The 21,519-nt window shown below is 40.8% G+C and overlaps 1 protein-coding gene across 22 annotated transcripts in view; it reads left to right on the forward strand.

The window, feature by feature from the left end:
* Window positions 1-21,519, forward strand: part of LOC309601571 (CUGBP Elav-like family member 4) — a gene marked incomplete at both ends in the record, with an annotated part of 741,391 nt that overhangs the window by 67,664 nt on the left and 652,208 nt on the right. For all 22 annotated transcript variants that reach the window (XM_082334636.1, XM_082334653.1, XM_082334642.1 and 19 more), the window contains one exon: window positions 20,684-20,766. In XM_082334636.1, the coding sequence (XP_082190762.1) occupies window positions 20,684-20,766 (83 nt within the window). The remainder of the gene's footprint in view (window positions 1-20,683; window positions 20,767-21,519) is intronic.

The raw sequence follows: 21,519 nt of genomic DNA on the forward strand, positions 1-21,519 counted from the left end.
TTAGCATCAGGGACAAACTATCTGACCTCAGGCTTCTGACTTTCTCCATGGTTTTTGAAGATCTTTGAGCTGTCAAGGAAGGACATGGATGCAGTAGCTATGGATTCACTTCCCCACAACCTCAGTCACTTGTGTGATCTTCAGTGAGCTTTCCAATTAACACTATACCTTGGTTTCCCCATTTAGCAAGCTAAGATAACCTCTTGTCTTGCCAGCATGCTCTGAGGAAAGCAAAAGGACCTTAGGTATGAACAAATGTTTCCATTGACTTGTATTGCTGATGGAGAGAATCCTTTAGCTCAGTTGAGAATGCCTGCATTTTGGAGCTGAAAGATGAGCTTAATCCCTGAAGGCTGAGCCACAGCATTAGTTAAAGGCCTCAGCAGTGCTGCTGCGGAGCATGCCACTTATTGGTACTTGGATCTAACACTTTGAGGAGGTGGGCACTGAGGTATATTGTGACTTGCCTGGATCCGGAGGATATAATCAGCAGCATTGCTGTCTTGGAGATTTTTGGGTTCCCAGAGCTGCACTCTGAAACCTTGGTCTCTCCCTAAACACAGTGTAAAGTCATTGGAATGGACACAATATTAAACTCTCCTGCTTCACAAACCATGATCTTCTCTGTGGTGTGGAGCCACAGTGCACCACAGGAGCAGGCTGCTGTGTAGTAAATTCATTGTATATTGTGCAAGGGACCATTAGTTATCTTATTATTAATACATGTGTGGGCTTTAATATACCGGTACTGTATCTGTCAACATCTCTACCAGGTTTGCTTATGTCCTTTGTGTTTTTCCCAAACAAGCTTATACAATTAGTTTCTTCTTGTTTCCTAAATTATTTTTGCTGCTCCTAATTATTTCACACTCCATATAAAAGAATTATTGAAGTGGGTAATGGGAGGTGAGGGATCACCTCGCCATTGCACTGCAGGCAGTGTGACGTTAAGGCAATTTAGATTTGTTTTTATACTTGTTTATATTTGGTTGACTGCTTGAGAAATATGGGATATTTGGGACCTGATTCTGGAGGTCAGAGCATGGGCTTTTCAGTAGAGAACTAGAGTTCTATCAGGTTCCTATTGGTCTTTATGCCCAAGGAGGAAGTTTGTTGAAATAGGCTTAGACTAAATCACTGGCAATTCATTCAGAGATTAATGCTCTTGCCTGAGAATGTGGAGTTATTGGTTATTTCCCTAATTTCTATTCCTGTATAGACCATCCTGCTCTCTTCCCATCTTTAGATATGTGTAAGTAGCATCTCCAAACATCCATGACTATTTTCATCATGGACAGAAGAAAAGATGGGCTTCTGTTGAAGATAGATTGTCTTCTCAGCCTCATGCAGATAGTTAGTGGAGAAGAAATGTGTGAGGAGGGTGTGGGTAGGATGAAGTTTACAGCTGGGCAGTTAAAACACATCTACTTTCCTGGTTGCTGAGAAGACAGCCCCTCAAGTACTGGTTGACAGAGCTTGTATGGGTCAAATATTTCTTATTTCTCAGATGCTGATGCACCCATCAGCTATCCTGGTTAGGATTCAGTGTGCAGACCAGCAATGGAGTGTGTCTGGAGAGCTTGTGTACAGAGTACACTACTGAAGGTGAGACAGTGCCTCTTGCCCATCTAGGGTACTGATCCCTGCCCCTCACCAAGCATACCTGTGCTTGAAAATTTCTACCAGAACTGGAGTAGCAGCTGCACTGTCCAAAGCTCTAGGGTAAACAAGGCCTCTAGTATATTCATTGCCAAGTCATGCTTGGATTGTGGTGGTTAAATGCTCAAACACCATCTGCTTATATACTCTTGCTGCCTTCCACAGAGCAGCACCCTTGCTAATGTTTGCTTTCTGGTAGAGATAAAGCTATGAAGTGCAGCATGTTTGCCTATTCTTCACAGGTCAAACTAGATCAAATACATCCATTTCTTTTCCAACAGCCATTGGCATCACAAAGATCCTTGCTTAAAATTTGAGGGGTTCTTCTTCCCTCAATGGACCCTTCCCTTCCAGTGATCACATCCTGTCTTCCTCCTGTCTAACTTTATGCAGCAAGACTTTTGAAAAAAATCTAGTTACTGGGAGGTGGGTTCTGAACTGGGGTTCATAAAGAACTGGGGATGAAACCAGACAGGGGAAAACCTGTGATGAACATTATAGAGGTCAGGGAGAACATTCTAATTAAATCTGATAAATATATTTATCTTAGGAAAAAAGCATGGCAAGACTTTTTTTGTGGTGGGTGGGGAGGTCTTCAAAAGGGGGGGATGTAGTTTACCTGACTATTCATACCACAATTGAGGGCTGTGGGGAACAGTTCCTCACTAGCAGGGGGGTGGTTTGTGCTGGGTGGCAAGGCCCTTCCTCAATAAAAGTCTTGTGTCCCCAATGTGAATGAGCCCTTGCTGTGGGGGAGGGGAACACCACAGGAAAAACAAGGGCATAAGCAGCCAAAATCTCTCTAAATAGAATATTTGTCAGTTTTCCATGAGGCACTGGTGGATTTTTAAGCTCTTCCATGCTTTGAACAAATTAAGACTGAGTGTAAAGTGTAGATATATTTATATTTGTTCCATCTCTTTTGGGTAAGTTGAGGGGCTGGAGGAAAACTCATCAATTCAATGCATGTTCCATTAGAAACTTCTTGGGATTAGATCAGGTTAATGAAAGGAATAAATAGGGCTTTGACATGTTGTTTGGTTTTACAGGACTGTATTGTTTTATGATGTTTTATGAGAAGCACTTATACTACTCTTCAGGCGAGAGATTATTGCGCCTTTTATAAAAACTAAAAGAAAACACACTTTCTTTCTGTTGCTAAGTAGATGCTATGTTTGTTTGCAGTCATCATTAACCAGTAGAAATGCTATGTTCTGGAGCATTGCCTAGAAAGAAATGGCTTCAGAGCACAGATTACAGAAGCAAAAGTGGTGGTGGGGTGGGAGGTACCCAAATCATGAACACCCAACAAAATCTTGGAGTAAATAAGTTGTCTTGGAGAGATGATGAATGAGCAGAGTCCCAGAGGTATATACTCAAACCCCAAAAAAGCCCCTTCAGGCCCCATTCTGATATATTGCTCTGAGAATACTTTCTGCTTCTAGTATCTCAACAAACAATTGAAAACATTATTCTAGCACCAAACCTCTGGCCCTGCAGAGAACATCTGTAGTGATGTCAGTGTTCAATTTGAACAGGTTAAGCTTAAGCACTGAAAGGTTATAATGCCCACTTTCAGAGCTGGTCCTTTAGTCTTTCAGTATCCTGGTTAAAATGGGACAGTTGATCTTTTGATTTGTTTTAAGGGTTTGGAGATCATCATCCCAAATCAACAGGGAGTACTTGTTAAGCTGCTTTGCCTCTGACATTGTACTGTTCTGTTAGGGTTTTAATCTTTTCTGTTAGAATTTTAAATGAAAACACAGTAAAAGTGTAAAACTGCATCCTAAGCTCCATCCTCTCTTGCTACTTTACTCTCCAGCTCAGCTGCTACATCCCACTTTTCATATACAGTGACATCAGTATTTTAGTGTCATTTCCACTTGTAATATCCTCTCCCTTCCCCCATAATGACAATCCCCAAGCATTTGGTTTAACTTGCTAATCCTTCCAGCACTATGGAGATGCACAGGAGTTACTACTCCCTTGCAGATGGGAGGCAGAGCTAAAGAAACAAAGCAGCATGCTCAGTACCACACACAGCTTGGGGGATGCACAGAATTGAACATGGTCCTCTCATAACCTCAGCTTTATCTGAGGCTCTAGGTTGTACTTGCAGACTGTCACTAGTTTTGTGGTATGGACAAATGTCTGTTAGGCCTGTGTGTCCCACTTATGCTTGAAACCTAATGAAGCTTTGAGTACAGACCTTTCCTCAGAGGCAAAAGGCCAATGCACTCGCCCATGAAGTCTCTTCTCATTCTCCCATTCGCCTTTAGCATTTTGTTGTTAATGGATCATGCTAAAAAGGATTAGCTATTTCAATTTACATTTTGCTGCTTTTTGCATTTAACATTCTCACTGTAAGTGATGAATTATTGACTATTTAAATGTTAAACAAACAGCCTGAAAGAGAAGGTCTACTTTACTGTTTGCAACGCTGAACTTATACAGCATAGGTCAAGGTTTTCCTTTCTCTTGTTACCCATTGATGGACTGCCTTCCTGGCTCTCACCTCCTATCCCAGTACCCCGGGCTGGTGTTTAACGGCCCAAGAAGAGGCCCCAGGGTTAAATATTGTTAAGCATGTGAAATTTAACCTATATTATTGATATTGGATTCAGACCAAAGTGTCTGCAAAGTGGCTTGAAAGGAAGAGTTCATTATAAAATAAAGCACTTTGGCAGAAGACCAGATCCACATGCCCTTAAAATTGCTGTTGATTCCCCCTTCATATTTAAATGTACATAATTACAGAATCTGCCACTGTTCAGAAACCAAGATCTGTCCTTTGAAAATAAGTCAGAAGAGATCTAGGTGCAAGATGAGGTACCATTATTTAGGACTTGATACACTGCCTCCTGAGCAGCTATAGCAATGCAGTGGGGCTCAGAGATAGCTGTTTCTCTGGGGCTGGAGTAGTCTTGTAGTGACACAGAGGGTACTCATGAAAGCAGTGGTGAGTGCACAGGCTTCAGACAACAGTTTTTATAGACTGTAGAGAGGTTCCACATATGCCCTGGAGAAGCAAAGGAGTCATCCTTACCTTGCTCTTTGCAAATCTCCTGTATGAGACACAAGTCAACTCTCCATGGCCACCTCAGAGGTTAGAGGTGAATCATGCAACTCCAAGGTGGAAACCAGGACACTTGTGTGTTGGATTTTTTTTGGGGTGGGGAGGGAATCGGGAGACCTGGATTTGTTTTCCAGGTTACCAGATCTGGGGAACAGTAAAACTTCCTGATAACTTTCCAGTTCTTACCTGTAGATGCTAATGTTGTAGGAGCTGGGCAACCTCCTCTTGCTGTGGATATGTAGTGTCTCTAACATGTGATAGCCAGTTTTTATAACTTTGATATGGGTAACTTCTGTAGCATGTTTCTTCAGCTGGAGATGGGGAGAGAAGAGGGACAATCTTTCAAGCAATCAAACTGAGAAAGCTCTAAACTCTCTTCTATCAAGCCACTTGAAATTAAATTTTTGCCTTCCCCAGTTCTGCTCCCATAATTGTCCTCTAGGCTTTGCACCATGGGAGAGAGCCCATATCTGGAAAGCAGCCACCAAAAAGAAGCACCAATTCAGATGGGCAAAAAACTGAAACATTTTTATAAAATAAGCTGCAGAAACCCCAAGATAACAGTAAGAGGCAGGCATGTGTTGGTGGCGTAGGCAAGCTTTTACCCTCCAATGTATTCAGCCATTTAAAAATAAAACAACTTTCCCAGAGCAAATCCCCATGTTGCATTATGGCACTTGTGCATCTGCTGCTTTTGGAAGATCTGTGTAAGGGGTGGGGGGAGCACGGAGAGAAGGCACACATCAGTATGTCAAATGAACTTCTTTTTTTACTTCTTCATGGCCTCAGAAAAGGAGCAGTGCATAAACGCATACTTCAGTTTTTAGACTGGTTTTATAAGACCCTTTCTGAGTGAATTGGGCAGGTTGGGGATGTGAGAATAAAGGGAGGGAAGGAGTAAAAAGATATTTGTGTTGGTCAGAAGAGTGTGAAATGGTTAGGTATTTGGTGAACTCTTTAAGCGCTCACCCTTGTCTGTTCTCATCCTCACACATGTACTTGAGAAACAAAAACTCCTGGTTAGAGAAGAAGGTGGCTGGTGGACTGGTGCAGACACAACCATACCCATCAGATGGTTGAATATGACCTAGCAGTTAGCACTGAGTATGGGACTTTTGGCTCCTCTTTCTACCTGTGGTATTTATGCTCTGAGGCTTCCTTTAGCTTTAGAGAGTTTTTCAAAACTTTTGACTAAAAGGCACTACATAAGTGCTAAGCATTAGTGTTTTTGTACAATGTTGCATATCTGTGTTTCTGCATGCATTCATATGCCTGGAGTGTCAGGCATATAAATTCACAGGCATCCAACATTACAAAGTACTGTTAATAATCATGCAGATTCGTGCAGGGTCTTTTGTCTAAGGAGATCAAAACACTTAAAGCTTCTCTCACGCACATAGAAACCTGACATAGGGAGTTGAAAAGTGTTGACAGAGTTTGAAATAACTGGATTCCATCTCTGGCAAGGTTTCTTTTAAATTAAAGAAATAATCTCCAATGAAAGCTAATAATGTTTCTTGAAACCCAATGCAATCAGGTGTTCTGAATACAACAAAATATAGGGAAGGATTTGAGAAAGTGTGCTTTTCTGTTTGGATTTTTTTAATGTTTTAACTTATCACTTGATGTAGTAGTGCACCATCTGAAATCAGTGGGCCCATTGTACTAGCTACTAAACAAAATTCACTCCAAAATAGTTGTGTAAAAGGAAGAGACAAGGAAAGACTTGACAGAGATGTTGCTCAAAATGTAAAGTGATATGGGAGTGCTTATTGTAACAGATTAATGGCAGAAACTGTTCTTGTTGCTGCACATTTCTGTTTATTCCCAACTGTAACAAGCAATAGTTAAAAATGAAGGTGAGAATTATCTACACGGATACACTTTTTTTTCTGGAAGAGGAAGTATATCTGCTGGAGGAAGGAGATCATTATTATGACATCATAGGCATAAGTGAAACCTGGTGGGATGAGTCCTGTGACTGGTGTGCCATGATGGATGGTTACAGGCTCTTCAGGAGGGATAGGCAGGGCAGGCGAGGCGGGGGGGTGGCATTGTATGTAGCGGAGGGGCTGGAATGCACGGAGCTAGCAGTTGGCGATGGCACAGTTGAGAGCCTCTGGGTAAGGATTAAGGGACAGACAAATAAAGCGGATGTCGTTGTGGGAGTCTACTATAGGCCACACAGCCAGGAAGACAACACAGATGAGTTATTCTTTAAGGAACTAAGGGATGCTTCCAAGTCATCTGCCCTTGTCTTTATGGGGGACTTCAACTTGCCAGATGTCAACTGGGAATATCCAGGACAATAAAAAGGGCTTTTTAAAATATGTAAATAGCAAAAGGCAGGTGAGAAATAACATTGGCCCATTACTTGACGAGCACGGTCACCTCACAAACAGGGACATGGACAAAGAAGAGACATTTAATGCTTTCTTTGCCTCGGTCTTCAACACCAATGATGGGCTCTGGGACCCCCAGAGCCCTGGGCTGGAGAACCATGACTGCGAGAATGACAAACTCCCAACCAACCCCGAACTTGTGCGGGATTTGCTGCTCCAGCTGGATCCCTATAAGTCAATGGGGCCCAATGGGATTCATCCGAGGGTACTTAAAGAGCTGGCTGATAGCGAGACCTCTCTCATTGATTTTTCAATGCTCTTGGGAATCTGGGGAGGTCCCAGTTGACTGGAAGCTGGCAAACGTTGTCCCAATCTTCAAGAAGGGCAACAGGGATGAACCTGGTAACTACAGGCCTGTCAGTCTCACCTCTGTGCCTGGCAAAATCATGGAGAAGATTATTCTGGGAGTTATTGAAAAACACCTGAAAGACAACGCAGTCATTGGCCCCAGCCAGCACAGGTTCACGAGGGGAAAGTCCTGCTTGACTAACTTAATTTCCTTCTATGGCAAGGTTACCCACCTAGTTGACCAAGGGAAGCCAGTCAATGGAATCTTTTTGGACTTCAGTAAAGCTTTTGATACTGTCTCTCACAGTATCCTCCTGGACAAAATGTCCAGCATACAGCTGGATAAACACAGAATGCAATGGGTGAGCAATTGGCTGACGGGTCGGGCTCAAAAGGGGGTTACATTGGGCTGGCGACCAGTCACTAGTGGGGTTCCGCAGGGGTCCATCTTGGGGCCAGTGCTCTTTAATGTCTTCATAAATGACTTGGATGCAGGACTTGAAGGTTTCTTATCAAAGTTTGCCAATGACACAAAAAAATTGGGAGGAGCTGTTGACACTCTTGAGGGCAGAGAGGCCCTGCAGAGAGATCTGGACAAATCAGAGAGCTGGGCAATCACCAACCGTATGAAGTTTAACAAGGACAAGTGCCGGGTTTTGCACCTGGGACATGGCAACCCTGGATGTACATACAGACTGGGGAATGAGAGGCTGGAGAGCAGCCCCGCGGAGAGGGATCTGGGGGTTCTGGTCGACGGCAAGTTGAACATGAGCCAACAGTGTGCCCTGGCAGCCAGGAGGGCCAACCGTGTCCTGGGGTGCATCAAGCACTGTATTGCTAGCCGGTCGAGGGAGGTGATTGTCCCTCTCCACTCTGCACTGGTGCGGCCTCCTCTTGAGTACTGTGTGCAGTTTTGGGCGCCACAGTACAAAAAGGATACGAAGCTACTAGAGAGTGTCCAGAGGAGAGCCACGAAGATGGTGAAGGGTTTAGAGGGGAAGCCGTATGAGGAGCAGCTGAAGTCACTTGGTCTGTTCAGCCTGGAGAAGAGGAGACTGAGAGGAGGCCTCATTGCGGTCTACAGCTTCCTCACAAGGGAAGGAGGAGGGGCAGGTGCTGATCTCTTCTCCCTGATGACCAATGATGGGACCCGAGGGAACGGCAGGAAGATATGCCAGGGGAGGTTTAGGTTGGACATTAGGAAAAGGTTCTTCACCCAGAGGGTGGTGGAGCACTGGAACAGGCTCCCCCAGGAGGTAGTCACAGCACCAAGCCTGACAACATTCAAGAAGCATTTGGACAATGCCCTCAGACATATGGTGTGATTTTGGGGTTGTCCTATGCAGGGACAGGAGTTGGACTTGATGATCCTTGTGGGTCCCTTCCAACTCAGGATATTCTGTGATTCTATGTTGATTTAACTCTTCTTTCTGCCTTTTCCCTCCCTGCCTTTTCTATACCCCCACCTCCAACACACACATATAGACACCCCTCAACCATGTTTTAAGGGTTTATTCCACTATTGTCCCTGAACTTGTAGGATCTGGAAAAGTTTAGGTTATGTGGTCTTGCATTACACTCATGCATATACACTTAAATAAAAATGAAATTAAATATATTCTTGACTAACAGATCCATTTGATGCAAAAGCCACCTTTGGGGCTGTGCAGGGGGAGCAAACACCGATATTCCCAACAGTTAGGAAGCATTCCTGATGCTCAGCCTAAATGTTCTGTTGTTGAATTTTGTGTTGTTGCTCCTGGTTATTATTCTCTGGTATCACCCTGAACAACCTTTCTCCATACTTTGTGTTTATACCTTCAAGGCTTATAGCTGGTTATCGTCTATCCCCTTGAGTCATCATTTACCCAAGTTATACATATTTAGTTCTCTTGATCTTCCCTCGTAAGTTAGTCCTCCCAGCCCATCAAGAATTTCTATTACTCATCTCTGAATTCCATCTTTTCTTTTCCTTTTTTTACTTCCATGTGTTTCTGAACACTTCCAGGTGATCATAGCTGATAGGACCATTTTAGATGTGGATTTTCTGTTGACACCAAAGGAAGGAGGTGTCTTTGATCTGGAAGTGACATACACACTATTGTATGTGATATTGTCCACTATCATCTGAAAGTGTCTTTTGACATTACTGCCTTTCAGCTTTGTATGTCCTGTTGAACATTCAGACATTTGCTTCTGTGGCTATTCTCTATCTGTATTTTAAGAGCTGAATCATGCAAGGTGTTAGGCATGGCTAATCTTCCCCAGCAGGGACTCAGGTGACTGGGCACATTATTAAGGGCTCAGCACCCTCTAGGATCTGTTACGATTTATTCTCCATTCCTCTTCATGTGTGAAATCTTTGTTACTGCGCTGTTTAAATTTAAGATCAGATCTTCTGCTTTGCTAGATAGCTCTTTCATCTTGATGTAACTGACATTTATCATGCACGTTCCTCCTGCCAGTCCTCAGTGCTTTGGGGGCTACACTGTTTGTCCAATCTAATATGAATTCAAGTCTCAAAGCAAAAATTTCTGCTAGAAGCTGTATCAAATGTTTAACTGAAACAATTTCCTATATACTCATTGTTCACTAATTTTTAAGTTGATCAACAAAAAAAAAGTGATCAAAATATCTCTCCAGTAATGATTACTACACACTTTATCTTGTGTTCTCTATTCATCAGGAAATTTTACTTCCTTCACTTCACACTGACAAGAGCCCTTTTAAATTCAGCGCACTGAAGCTTTGTAAATTACACAGATCTTGTTGTAATTAATTTCACTGTTTCTTTTTCACTTCAAAGATTACATCCTTATACTTTTTGTAAAAATTGGAAGTTTTAGACTTAAATTCACACACTGTTTGTTTTTAACCTCTTGCTCAGGAACTCAATCCCACAATAGTGGATGTGCACCTGGATGGAAGGGACAATAGTGTTTCCAGTTTACTTTTTTGAGAGAATCTACTTGGGACATAATGTATTTGTGAATCTAAGCAGGAATTTGTCCACATTTAAGAAAAGCAGACTGATAGGTGTTCATAGCTCTGGGTATAGTCTTGGGAGGTTTTGGTTCAAGGCTGACCTTTACTACTAACTATTTGTGTAGCTTTGGACAGACGGTTAAATCTTCTTCCAGCCTTTGCATGCCTTGTCTTGTTCCTAAATAATTTATACTTGAACCAGGCTCTTAAAGTAAGCTTGTAGAATGCAACAATGGCTCAACTTAGAGCTTTTTGCCAGAGAAGCAGTGGAGGCTCTTGTTCTTGGGACCTATCTCTCTTCCTTTGTGCTGTAACAGATAGGACCTTTGAGAAGCCTTTGCCATCTTTCTCCTGCCATACTCCCAGAGCACCTCATTTCACCTTGCTTTCTCTCTCATGCACACACACAGAGTATGATGTGTCTTGTGGTTCTCAGCCCTAAGTAGATAGAGGTCTGTTGATTAAGGAGATGATTACTTCATCTCTGGCTGCTTGCAGAAGAACTTGATCCTACTTCATGCTATTCCACTGCCTATAGTTAATGAACAAGTCAAATTGAGAAAGAAATAGGAGATAAGAGACAATACTTGTTTGCTCCTAACATCACTTAGAGGGTAGAAGAAACTATTCAAAGTCAAAACATATGGAAAACAGCATCTGGTTATGGGAGCCTGCATGTTAATTGTTCTGACAGCTGAAATTTGTCTCCAGAAATCTCATGAAGCCAGCTGGTATTGTAGAGTTTTCTCTGGCTCATATTGTGACTCTTACAAGTTTCTGGAGACTTCCAGTCTCAGGATGATCATCTTGCAGGAGCAGCTGCTGCTTAAAGAAGATTTTCATTTCTATATCAGCTGGAATCAGGAAATACATTCTTTGTATTGGGTTTGGATTTGATTTGTAATATGAAAGTCCTAAGGTGGCTTCAGATACACTTACTTGAATTTAAACTTAACAAAACCCCGTGGAACTTAGCAAAGAGATTCTAATGTTGTCCCATTTACAGTTCTTGCATACAAGGTGAGGAGAAAAACTTGATCGTAAGTAACAGAAAGGTATTGAGGTTGATTTTGAGAGGCGTCTTAAAGGTTCCACTCTGAATCTGAACTTCTTGAATTGGAAAACCATGAGCTGGCAAACTTGGTAAGAACAATAACTCTAGAGAGATAATTACAATAGTCTGCTTCTGAATGAGCTAGAAGTTGTGTAATAATAGCTCTTTCCTGCAGTTGTTTCTGCGCCTTTTGCTGTCAACCTTGAGCTGGAAATGTCAGAAGTCTATATTGACACATGTGCTCTGTCTCAGGGAAGAAAGAATATGAGGCTGTTTGGAGCGCATACAAGTTTGTATTTGGAACAAGCTACTTGCATGTTCCTGAGACAAAAGCATAAATAAGTAATCTTTTGATGGTGTTATCAACAAGATGTTCACTGCATGGCCCTGGCATTTTTTTAAGGGTGAAAATACAAAATTTTCTTATGTTTTTAAGTACAAACACACTTCCTGCACACAGAGTAGATATTTTCCAAGAAATATCTGTTCCTCACCCTGGTGAAAGATAATGAGCAGTAAAAAAAACCCAAAACAACCCTATGTGGATGCAGAAAAGCAAGGCTTGGAAAAAGTTTTATGTGGCAGAAAAGTCTAATTTGTTTAGAGATTGTTTTGCTTTAGGTTTATTTTACTAAGATTCAAGGCATTCAAAGTGAATGTTGTTTAACAGTAGCATAACCTCTGGAGACTAGTTGAGAATTCTTGAAGAAGTCTCCCCAAAAGAAGTGGATCCAAAAATCAAAATAAAATGAAGAAGAGAGGGAAAAGTTTCTGAAACAGCTAAGTGTTTTAGAAAATCCACTGAGTTATTCATATGCTGCTAACAATAGAAAGAACTCAAAGGCAGGACACAGAACAGCAGGTACAGAGTCTAATTAATGCACATACTCTAAGGAAGTTTAACCCATAACTGTCTGAATGCAAGCAGTAGTGTTTCAACAGCAGGATTGTTTCTAGTTATATTCCTGACTTTTACCAGTGAATCACAAGGCAAAAAACCCACCTTCTATATTTCCTTTGTTTATCACCACACTGGAAACAAGAAATCTTGAAAATTCCATGGTAATTTTTTCATTATTATTAATTTTTTTCTGAGGCTGCAATATAAAATGGATAACACAAATATGTTGGATTTTTCTTTGAAGTAATAGGTAGGTTGAAGTGAGCCAAGCTTAGAAGTGGTCAGGATTTTAACTTAAACTTGATGTTTCCTTACTGAGTAGAAGCTGGAACCTACTTATTCTCATCCTCACTTGAGTGATCCCTAGAGTTTGGCCATGACTTTCTCATCAGTGACTGAGTTCTGAAATACTGGGAACACTGTTGCTTGGTCCAGTAAACCACTTGATCATGAGTTTTGATTTAAAGTCAGCCTTTTTATACTTTAAAATCAAAAGCATGCCCTAATTGTTTGATGGATAGGGCCTGAGGGCATGCATCTCTCCACAGTTATTAGGCAACAAATGAGAAGCTGAAGTGAGGCTGATCTGTTTAAAAATAAGTTATCTATCTACTGTAATTCAAAGCATTAAATATTTGCAGGCCCTATTAGGCACACCAGCAATCTCTTTGGTAGACAACTACCTTAACCAGTAATCTACATTCTTATTATGGGGAGTCTATTCATTAACAGTTTGCTGTGTGTATGGAAATTAGACACCTGTTCTGGGAAGTAAAATGTTCTGGATGGCTAGACTTGCAGAAACTTGAGCAGTGAATCTTGGGTTGACTTGGGCTCAGATGATCAAAAGTATCTCAGAAGTTTCAGGATGAAATTTAAAGCTAAAATGTTGGCAGTTATGGGAAAACAGGACCTGGTATATGCTATGTCAAATCGATGGTTCATTCTGTACCTTATCTTGAGTGTACCAGTCAGCAAAGGATGGTTCAAAGCAACTTGCAAGGAACCTTCAAGACCCCAGGAGAAACTTGTCCTTGTGTGAATGGGAGCCAGAAACTGTCCCCTCATCCTGGGAAAAAAGTTTGAGAGATCAAAAGCTTTCCAGTTCTGTAGTGTGATGGAGGCAAGGTAGCTGTGGAGTTACTTAAGAAGAAATAGAGATGGACCCTCAGGGGTCTGCCACTGACCATGCACTCTGCTCTGATGTGTAGAAGCCCTGGGCTCGAGACCCTGCTTGCCTGTTTCAGATTAGAATCTGGACTACTGACTGTCCTGGAATAAGTTTCTCTTGCTGTAGGCTTTGATCAGAAATTGTATCATGGGGCTGAGAAACACTTCTTGGTGAAATATTTCATTGAAACTTCCTATGAGAAATTTTGTTTTTTTAAAACTGGTGTTTTCATTAAAAATCTACTTGTTACCAAAAATCAAGATGAAACTATTGTCTGTGATTTGTTGAAATGCTTACATACACCAACAGTTACTCAAGTCTCTCTGCTGTCTGCCTGGACACTGCTAAATGTAATTAAGCACTGCTTAGTCTGAGGAAGGACTCTGATTTGGATTGTGCATATCCATGTCTCATTTTGAAATATCATAAATGCATTTTAAGTGAGCTAATATTCTGTAAATATGGTTAACTTCTGCATTTCCAGATTTGGACTCTTAATTTGTTTTGAATATTGGTTCATGGGTGTATATGAGCGTGCCTTATGTATGCTTTTGCATACAGACCCATATCAAGTTATCTATAGTAGGAAAATGACAGCATCATAATAGTTAATGGAAAATAACATAAGAGGAAAAAGAAAATTAGCATTCCACACAGCAGGGCATTTCAGATGTTAATCTGCCTTGCAATATAATTGTCAGGGAAGCTGATATCTGGGAAGATTTTTATTCCTATCTTTTTCTCTAAACAGTTAGTGTTCAGTAGTTGTGCAGCAGGGGAGATGGAGAAAAAGAAAGTTCTAGCCAAGTGAATATTCTTTACCAGCAAAGATGTTAACTTTCATCAGAAGGTAGTTAATCACTGAGGGAGAAACAGATGAAGAAATTGGATAAAACATTTCCAGTTCCAAAAGTCTTTATTGATTGTGTCCCCTACAAGAAAATTCAGCTCAATCTCTGAAACCCTCAAGTGATTAAACCTTGGGCAGTCCACTGTAGACAGAGCAAATGAGAATTGTTTCAAAACCAGACATGTAGAGCTAGGATAGTTAAAGAAAAAAAAGATTTTTTCACTTTGAAATCCTAACTGGGAGATGTAATCTGAGATGTTGATTTTAAGGCAAGAGTTTTAAGTGTTACAACCTTTCTCTGTGTAACAGATCCCTGAATCTTGAAGCAAGGAACTGTTTTTCAGAGGAAGGGCTCTCTTAAACACAAACCTGGAGCTTGGAAGATGGGGGACACATCTCTGGTCCACCACAGATAATTTGTACACCTTGGTCTAAATGTTTTAAAGGTAATAAGGGCACAGAGAGACTGAAGCATCACTAAATGAGATGCTCAGACCTGTGACCAGCTGAGAGTTCCTATTTCCCAGAGATGCAAGTTTTTTTTGCTCTCAAAGCAGCTCCTTTACAACACTGTAGCTATTCTGAAATAGCATGACCACTAGCATGTGATCTAAGGTATGCAATATTATTACTCTCCTCCATTTTCTGTATACAGCATGAAAGTCTTGGATAGTTGTGCTTGAATTGCAGTTTGCTTTCTTGAACTCCATAGTGCGCTGCTGGAGTAAAGCCCTTGGCTTCTCTGCCTTGGGGTTTTGGGAAGTTAGGTATGTTAAAGGTGGTAGGGGAAAAGGTTTTACAGTAGTAGACACTATGAATTGATTTCTTTGTTCTTTCTTGCATAACTGTTAACAGAAGGGTATCTTGTTCACCAGTTCATGCGCTATACAGGAGTCTAACATAAAACAACATAGGAAGGGTAATTTAGGAAACCTCACTGTTAAAGTCAATTAATATTATTGTAACTAAAAGCATGAAGCTAATTGACTTGAAGAAAAACCAACAAAAAACCTGACAGCCTTGTGATAGTTTTATCTTTTCTTGGGCAATGATTCTGATTTTAGTTACACTTACAGGTATCAGAAGGGCTGTAGTTTCAGAAGTTATCACCTGTCAACTGAGCTGTGATAACTGGTTGAGTGCATACTCTACAGTCACGAATGTTTGTGAATCAAAAACTGGCTTAGACCACTTGAGCCAGCCTTCTCAAAACCTGGGGTTATCCTAACTGTTCTGGGTTATCACCAATTTAGCTGAGGTCAGTGTCTGAGCCAAGGATTCTTCTGAGAGAGGCAATAGATTATGGGTCAAATCATGAACCTAATTTTATGTTGGTGTAATTGCATAGTTCTGCTGAGTTACATGCAAGCTCTCCCCTTGACTGGATTTACACCCCTGAGCTCAGAATCTGCTTTAGTTCTTGGCTTTCATCCAAGAGTCTTAAAGCACCTAACAAACTTTTTAATTTTCCCTCATAATGCCAAAGAGTAAACATAGGCCCAGAAAGATTAAGGGCCCCTTCCCCAAAGCCTGTTGAAGTGTATAAGTATTTTTTCATTAGATTTAGACTGGACCTTTAATGCCTTGTTCAGACAGACAGCAAATACCTGGAAATGATCATGGTTATAGTCTAGCTCTTAGACAATGCATCTGGATCTAGATGTATGGAAAAGCTAAAGGCATGCTTTGTGTGAGGTTATGTAGTTCTAATAAAATCATAAGATGTCACCAAAACACATCACACAAAGAAAGGGTCATAAGTCACTAAGTGCTTGTTCTTTGATCTAAACAATGGGCAAAGAGGAGAAACTGTGCCAAGATACCCATGGCTATCTGCCAGAATAAAACAAGAAAGGGCAAAAAAGCCCTTAATTACAGTATGCATCATCTTCATCTCCCACCATATATAACAAGGATTAATTAAGGTACAGATAATGCATATACTTGAGGTAACTGGGAGGTTAGAGGTAGCAGGTGGAATCTGATGCTGTGAACGTGCAACCTTGAAGCTAAAAGCCTGCACCTGAGATGGTTGTGCATGGTTCTTACACCCGGTGTAGAGGATAGGCCTCTCCAGAGGTTTATTCCTGTCCTGTATGCTAGGTCAAATGAATGTCTTGTCATTGATGGTAGACCCTGAGATAACTAATTTTAAATAGCTAAATTTGAGTTAGGTGACCAGTGCTTTTTAGCTGATCAGAACTACTTCTGTGGTTTAAAGTGGCTGAGAGTCAACTGATTCACTGAAGTGATAAGCACTGAGATGTCAAGTGAAAAGACTGTTTTCATTTGTCCCAGGATGAACTGAGTATTGGTGGGGTGAAATAATTCTCAGTTTCCAGAATTATTCTGTTCAGCTCAGAACATGTCCCCTGACTGTTTTGCCTCCCAGGCTTGTGCAAAATCTTCAGGAGACTTACTGTGGGGTTGAAGTTGCCATAAGTGCGATCATTATCCATCTGCGTTCCATGCAATTATTATTTACGTTATTGAATTCCCTGGAGGTAAAATTAAAATAGAGCTTTTATATTATTTTTTTTTCCATCTCAAGCTCTTGTTTTTGTTTCCCCCTTCTCTTTAACAACCTTGTTTCCCAGGAGACCACTTGATACGTCCTCATGTTTCCAAGAGACTGCAGTTCAATAGGTTGAGAGTTAATTGCCAGCTGGGAGTTTCCAGATGTTTATGCACTAGCCCAAAAAGCTGTCCACTGATAGCAAATGAACAGCTGGAAAGACACAATCCAAACAAAGCATCTTTTAGCTGATTGACATATGTCTGGAAAACTTGGCATGTTTGAGAGAAATGGAATTGAAATTAGGAACAGCTAGAAGCAAGTCCTTCATTATCAATAATTAGTCAATTAGATTTTTTTTTGTTCAAATTCAGATATAATTCTCAAGCACTGTACTTACTCAGCCATTATCACCCATACAAGTAGATGACAGAAATAATGCATAGACTTCACTCTATCTTTCCTTAAGAGATGTGTTCAGAAATATTCATTATACTGTTGAACATAGGCTATTCCAGGGGGTTGGATGGTGCAAATGATTTGTAATGGAATATGAAGCCTTTCACCCAGAAGTCAGATTCACATCCAGCCCAAACATCTGATGGCAAGTGAACTGTTGAGCCACTTAAGAGTTTACTATCAAAACGTTTTTTTTTTCAATGAAATAAGTGGTTCTGTACACAACCAAAAGTTTCAGTGGGGAAAATTGATTGTTCTGAAATTGTTTTCCATCTGGGAAATCAAAATGAAAAAATAACTTTTTTCACCAGTTTGACTTTTCTCTGCAAAACCCAATATAGCTGCTTCATATGACATTATTTCAAGACTCAGTTGTTTAGGGTGTTGTATCCTGTAGTGTTAACCTGAGTGTTCAGTACTCTGTTCTTTAAGCAACATTCTCCAGGGGTCATTTGGAGAGGTCATATGGATGCACATTGAAAGAGGTAGCCTAGGAAAAGTAACACCTGAAAGAGGTGCTATAGTATTAAGCATCACAATACAGAAGACAGATCCAGTATTTTGATGTTGGGGGGGGGCAAGAAGTCTTATTGCCTTTTGTCCTAATGTACAAGGAGCTGAAATATGGAAATTCTTGCAGGATGGAATAATAGATATGTATTGTTTTATTACAAGCCACATGTTAATGTTTTTGAAAAATACTACTCTAGCTGATGGCTGATGCTGGGTTTGTGCCTTATAGAGCAATCTTGTGATAAGTAAAGGGAAGACAAAAAAAACCCATGAACTACCCTTTTCAAGTTCAGGTTTGAGGCCTGTTATGAACATTAAGCTCTACTTTATTCCAGCTGGCTGTTACTGGGTTGGAACTTCTTACTGTCTCTACACGATCAGGATTTACTTAAAGTAAATGAGGTATTATTTTTCCTAAATAAATTACTTTTTGCCCAACAAGAGTGGGATAGAGTGTAATTCATGTGCATGACATTTTTAAGGAGCAAGGAAAAAAGAAATACCTCCACAAAACATTTTTTGTCCCCGAAAAACATGTTTTTTCCTTGTCTGACCATATGAGAGACTAGATTTCTTCTTTTCCATTTCAAAGTCTTTCTGTCCTTAACACCCTGTTTGGGAAATCAGTTATGTTTGGATGCATTCTACTAAGTACTGTTTCTGGGAGTTTGGTACTTCTACCACTTTCACAAACATGTTTGGAGAGGACTTAACAGAGGTTTCTCCCTGATGAGAACTTGCCCCCACACACACTTTATGTGGATCTTGGAAGGAAACTTTGCTCCTTCAGAGAGGAGTAGTCTTCTGTCTACTCAGTCTGAATTACAGTCATGATATGGTAGGAGTTGCAGGACATTGTTGCCCTGAACTGTTGTCATGGCCATCACAATGAGGAGAAAAATATAGCTATCATTATGGGAGCTTTACACTGTATAGTTTATAACAGTGCACTATGATGTGCCTAATTAGACTGTATCAGCTGCTCCACATCTGCTACTAAAGGGACACTTTCTTATTGTGTCTAGTCAACAGAGAGCGCTCAGCCTGTGATTTAGCACTGAAATTAAATTTAAGCATAGTTTCCCATTTGATTATCAAGCTATGGGTGACTTTTAAGGATCCTTTTCAATCCATTACTTCTACTAGCTATAAACTCTCTGCCACAGTTTCTTCCTCTTCTCTAGTAGATGCAGACTAACTGAAAACTCATTGATTTAGAGGGGAATGAATCCAAATAATTCCAATTAGAGTATGCAAACTTTTGCTGTTTTTCAGTCTCCTTCTTGATTGTCTACTTCTGCTTCTGAGTCACAATTATTGAGACATAATAAATGTGATTGATTGGCTTGAATAAACTGAAAGGAACAAGACCTTCAGAAAGCAATATAGGGTAAGAAATAGGGCAAAAAATAGTGGTTTTTTTTCCATGCCAAATTGGAACACTCATCCAGCTTGTAGCTTCATTGTGAGAGGAGTAGGGTGACTTCCACAAGACAATCTTTAAGAAAATATATATATATGTTTATAGAAAAAAAAAATCTCCCTAGTCTCTTGTGCGTACTAATCTATTAAAAACATTGTAAAGAAGAAAAGAACAAGTGCATATTTCTTCAGTAATATTGTCTAAGGAACCAACTTGGGTAAAACAGTGAACATTGTATGGACAAAAAGATCACAGTGGCGATCAGAGCTGAAAAAAAGTTCATAGTCTACTGTTTACTCACCTGTTGCATACTTTTTTATATGCATGGTGAGAAGGTGGGTGGGTCAAGATGAGGTTATGGGACACGTTTGTTTCTTTGGCAGTCTCTCTGTATTTGTGCTGCTCTTGGAAGATGCCCACAGTTTGATGGACATGCCGCCTGAACCTTGAAAGATATGATACCTCCATTTCAAGGAGCTGGTGAGGTTGCAGACATTCTGTAGTAACTTCAGAGAAAATGTCCTCTGCATAACAAGCACTCCTTTTGCTGCAGGAACTGGCAGGTTTTCAGTATACTGCAGTAAGAAGGAATAATCTGATCACATCAGACACACACACAAGTGGTGTAAGACATTGCAACATTGACCAGTTTTACCAGAAGGCGAGCATGGAGGTGGGGAGAGAAGTCAGAGCAGGGTTTTTGCTCTGCCCTACCATGACAGGGCTTTAGCCTTTGTAGTTGATAAGACAACTTTTTGGAAGAATCAAAGACATGATCCATTGGAGCATCTCTGAAGTTCTAATGATCTGTAAAGCAACATGGATGTTTTGGGTTGATTGTTTGGGCTTTTCTGTGATTGTCTTTGTATGCATGGCTGGAAGCTGATGAGCCCTTGCAGCAGCAAGTGCAGGGTGTCGGCTTTCTGGTGTGATGCAAACAGGGAGACTACTTGTGGATGCAAGTCAGGCTAAGCAATAGGCATGGTCCTCTGCAGTAGGAAGTCCCAAGTCCTTGTATGCCCTTTACTTTGAAGTACTTGGTACAAAAGAATGGCATGAGACCTTCAGTGTGATATGGCAGTAAGGGGCTTGTTCCCAGTGCTGCTGCTGGAGCAGCAGATACCCTCTGTATCTGACACTTAAACATGTATTCAAACAAAAATAAGCACTCATAGCCACATCGTTGCTCACTTTTCATCAGGGCTCAGAGGAAGTGATGATAGTTTCATTTCTTGACTCTTTACTACTGACCTACTAAGGAGAGATTTTTATGATTGATTTACTGGGAATCGGGTGATGACGGGAAAGTGGTATGCTCTATGTCTCAATTTTAAACAGATCCCCTCTGAAGCACTGCTCTTACTGAGGTTTTGCCTTTTGTTTACAGGCTGTGCCTTCCTAACATACTGCGAAAGGGAGTCTGCTCTAAAGGCCCAGAGTGCACTGCATGAACAGAAGACACTGCCAGGGGTGAGTCCAGATTGATAACTTTTTTTTCTTTAAATCTAAAATGGGTTACATATGGAGTTTCCGTCTTGGGTTTGGAAGCATAATGTTTCTGGTTGCTTGGATGATTCACTATTTGCATTGTGCTAATAAAATCAAGATACCACCAACCCACCCAAACGGTTTCCATGCACAGAACGAAAAGCTTTTTGCTCTTATCAGGAGTCAGGAAAACAGTAATTAACTGGTTATGGGCTGGATTCTACCAGCCTTAGCTGAGGAAAGGCTTTAGGATTCTGACCACTACAATGAAATATTAGAAGTGCTCACCAGGTGCTACCTCTTACTATTTTTCTTTGAAGCAAGGTGTGGCAGCAAGAAATGAAGAAACAGATCACATTATGGAGTTATCACAGAATGAAAACATATTCCTGATGACAAAGTGGTTTGACTCAGTTACTTTAGTATTCAAGCAGCTGTAGCAGATTGGAAAGGCGGTGAGACAAGGAGAAAAGAGAGGAGAGACGAACACAAGATAATGAGGAAAATTATTCACATGAGAAAGATCTAAGGTTCAGACAACACAAGCAGAACTAAAAATAGAATCAGCATTATGTGGGGAAGACCTGCCCTGCTGGGATGGGTTTCCAGTTTAGCAGTAACCAGGAAGAGGGAGAGAGAGAGAGACTATTTAGATTCAGCCAGGGTACATGGATTGGAAACAGCCAAGTGCAGTACTCCTGTGGCTAGAATAGGGCTGGTTTCACAACAACACAA

Source organism: Platalea leucorodia (assembly GCF_965183815.1).
Source record: "Platalea leucorodia genome assembly, chromosome: W".
Classification (NCBI taxonomy): Eukaryota; Metazoa; Chordata; class Aves; order Pelecaniformes; family Threskiornithidae; genus Platalea; species Platalea leucorodia.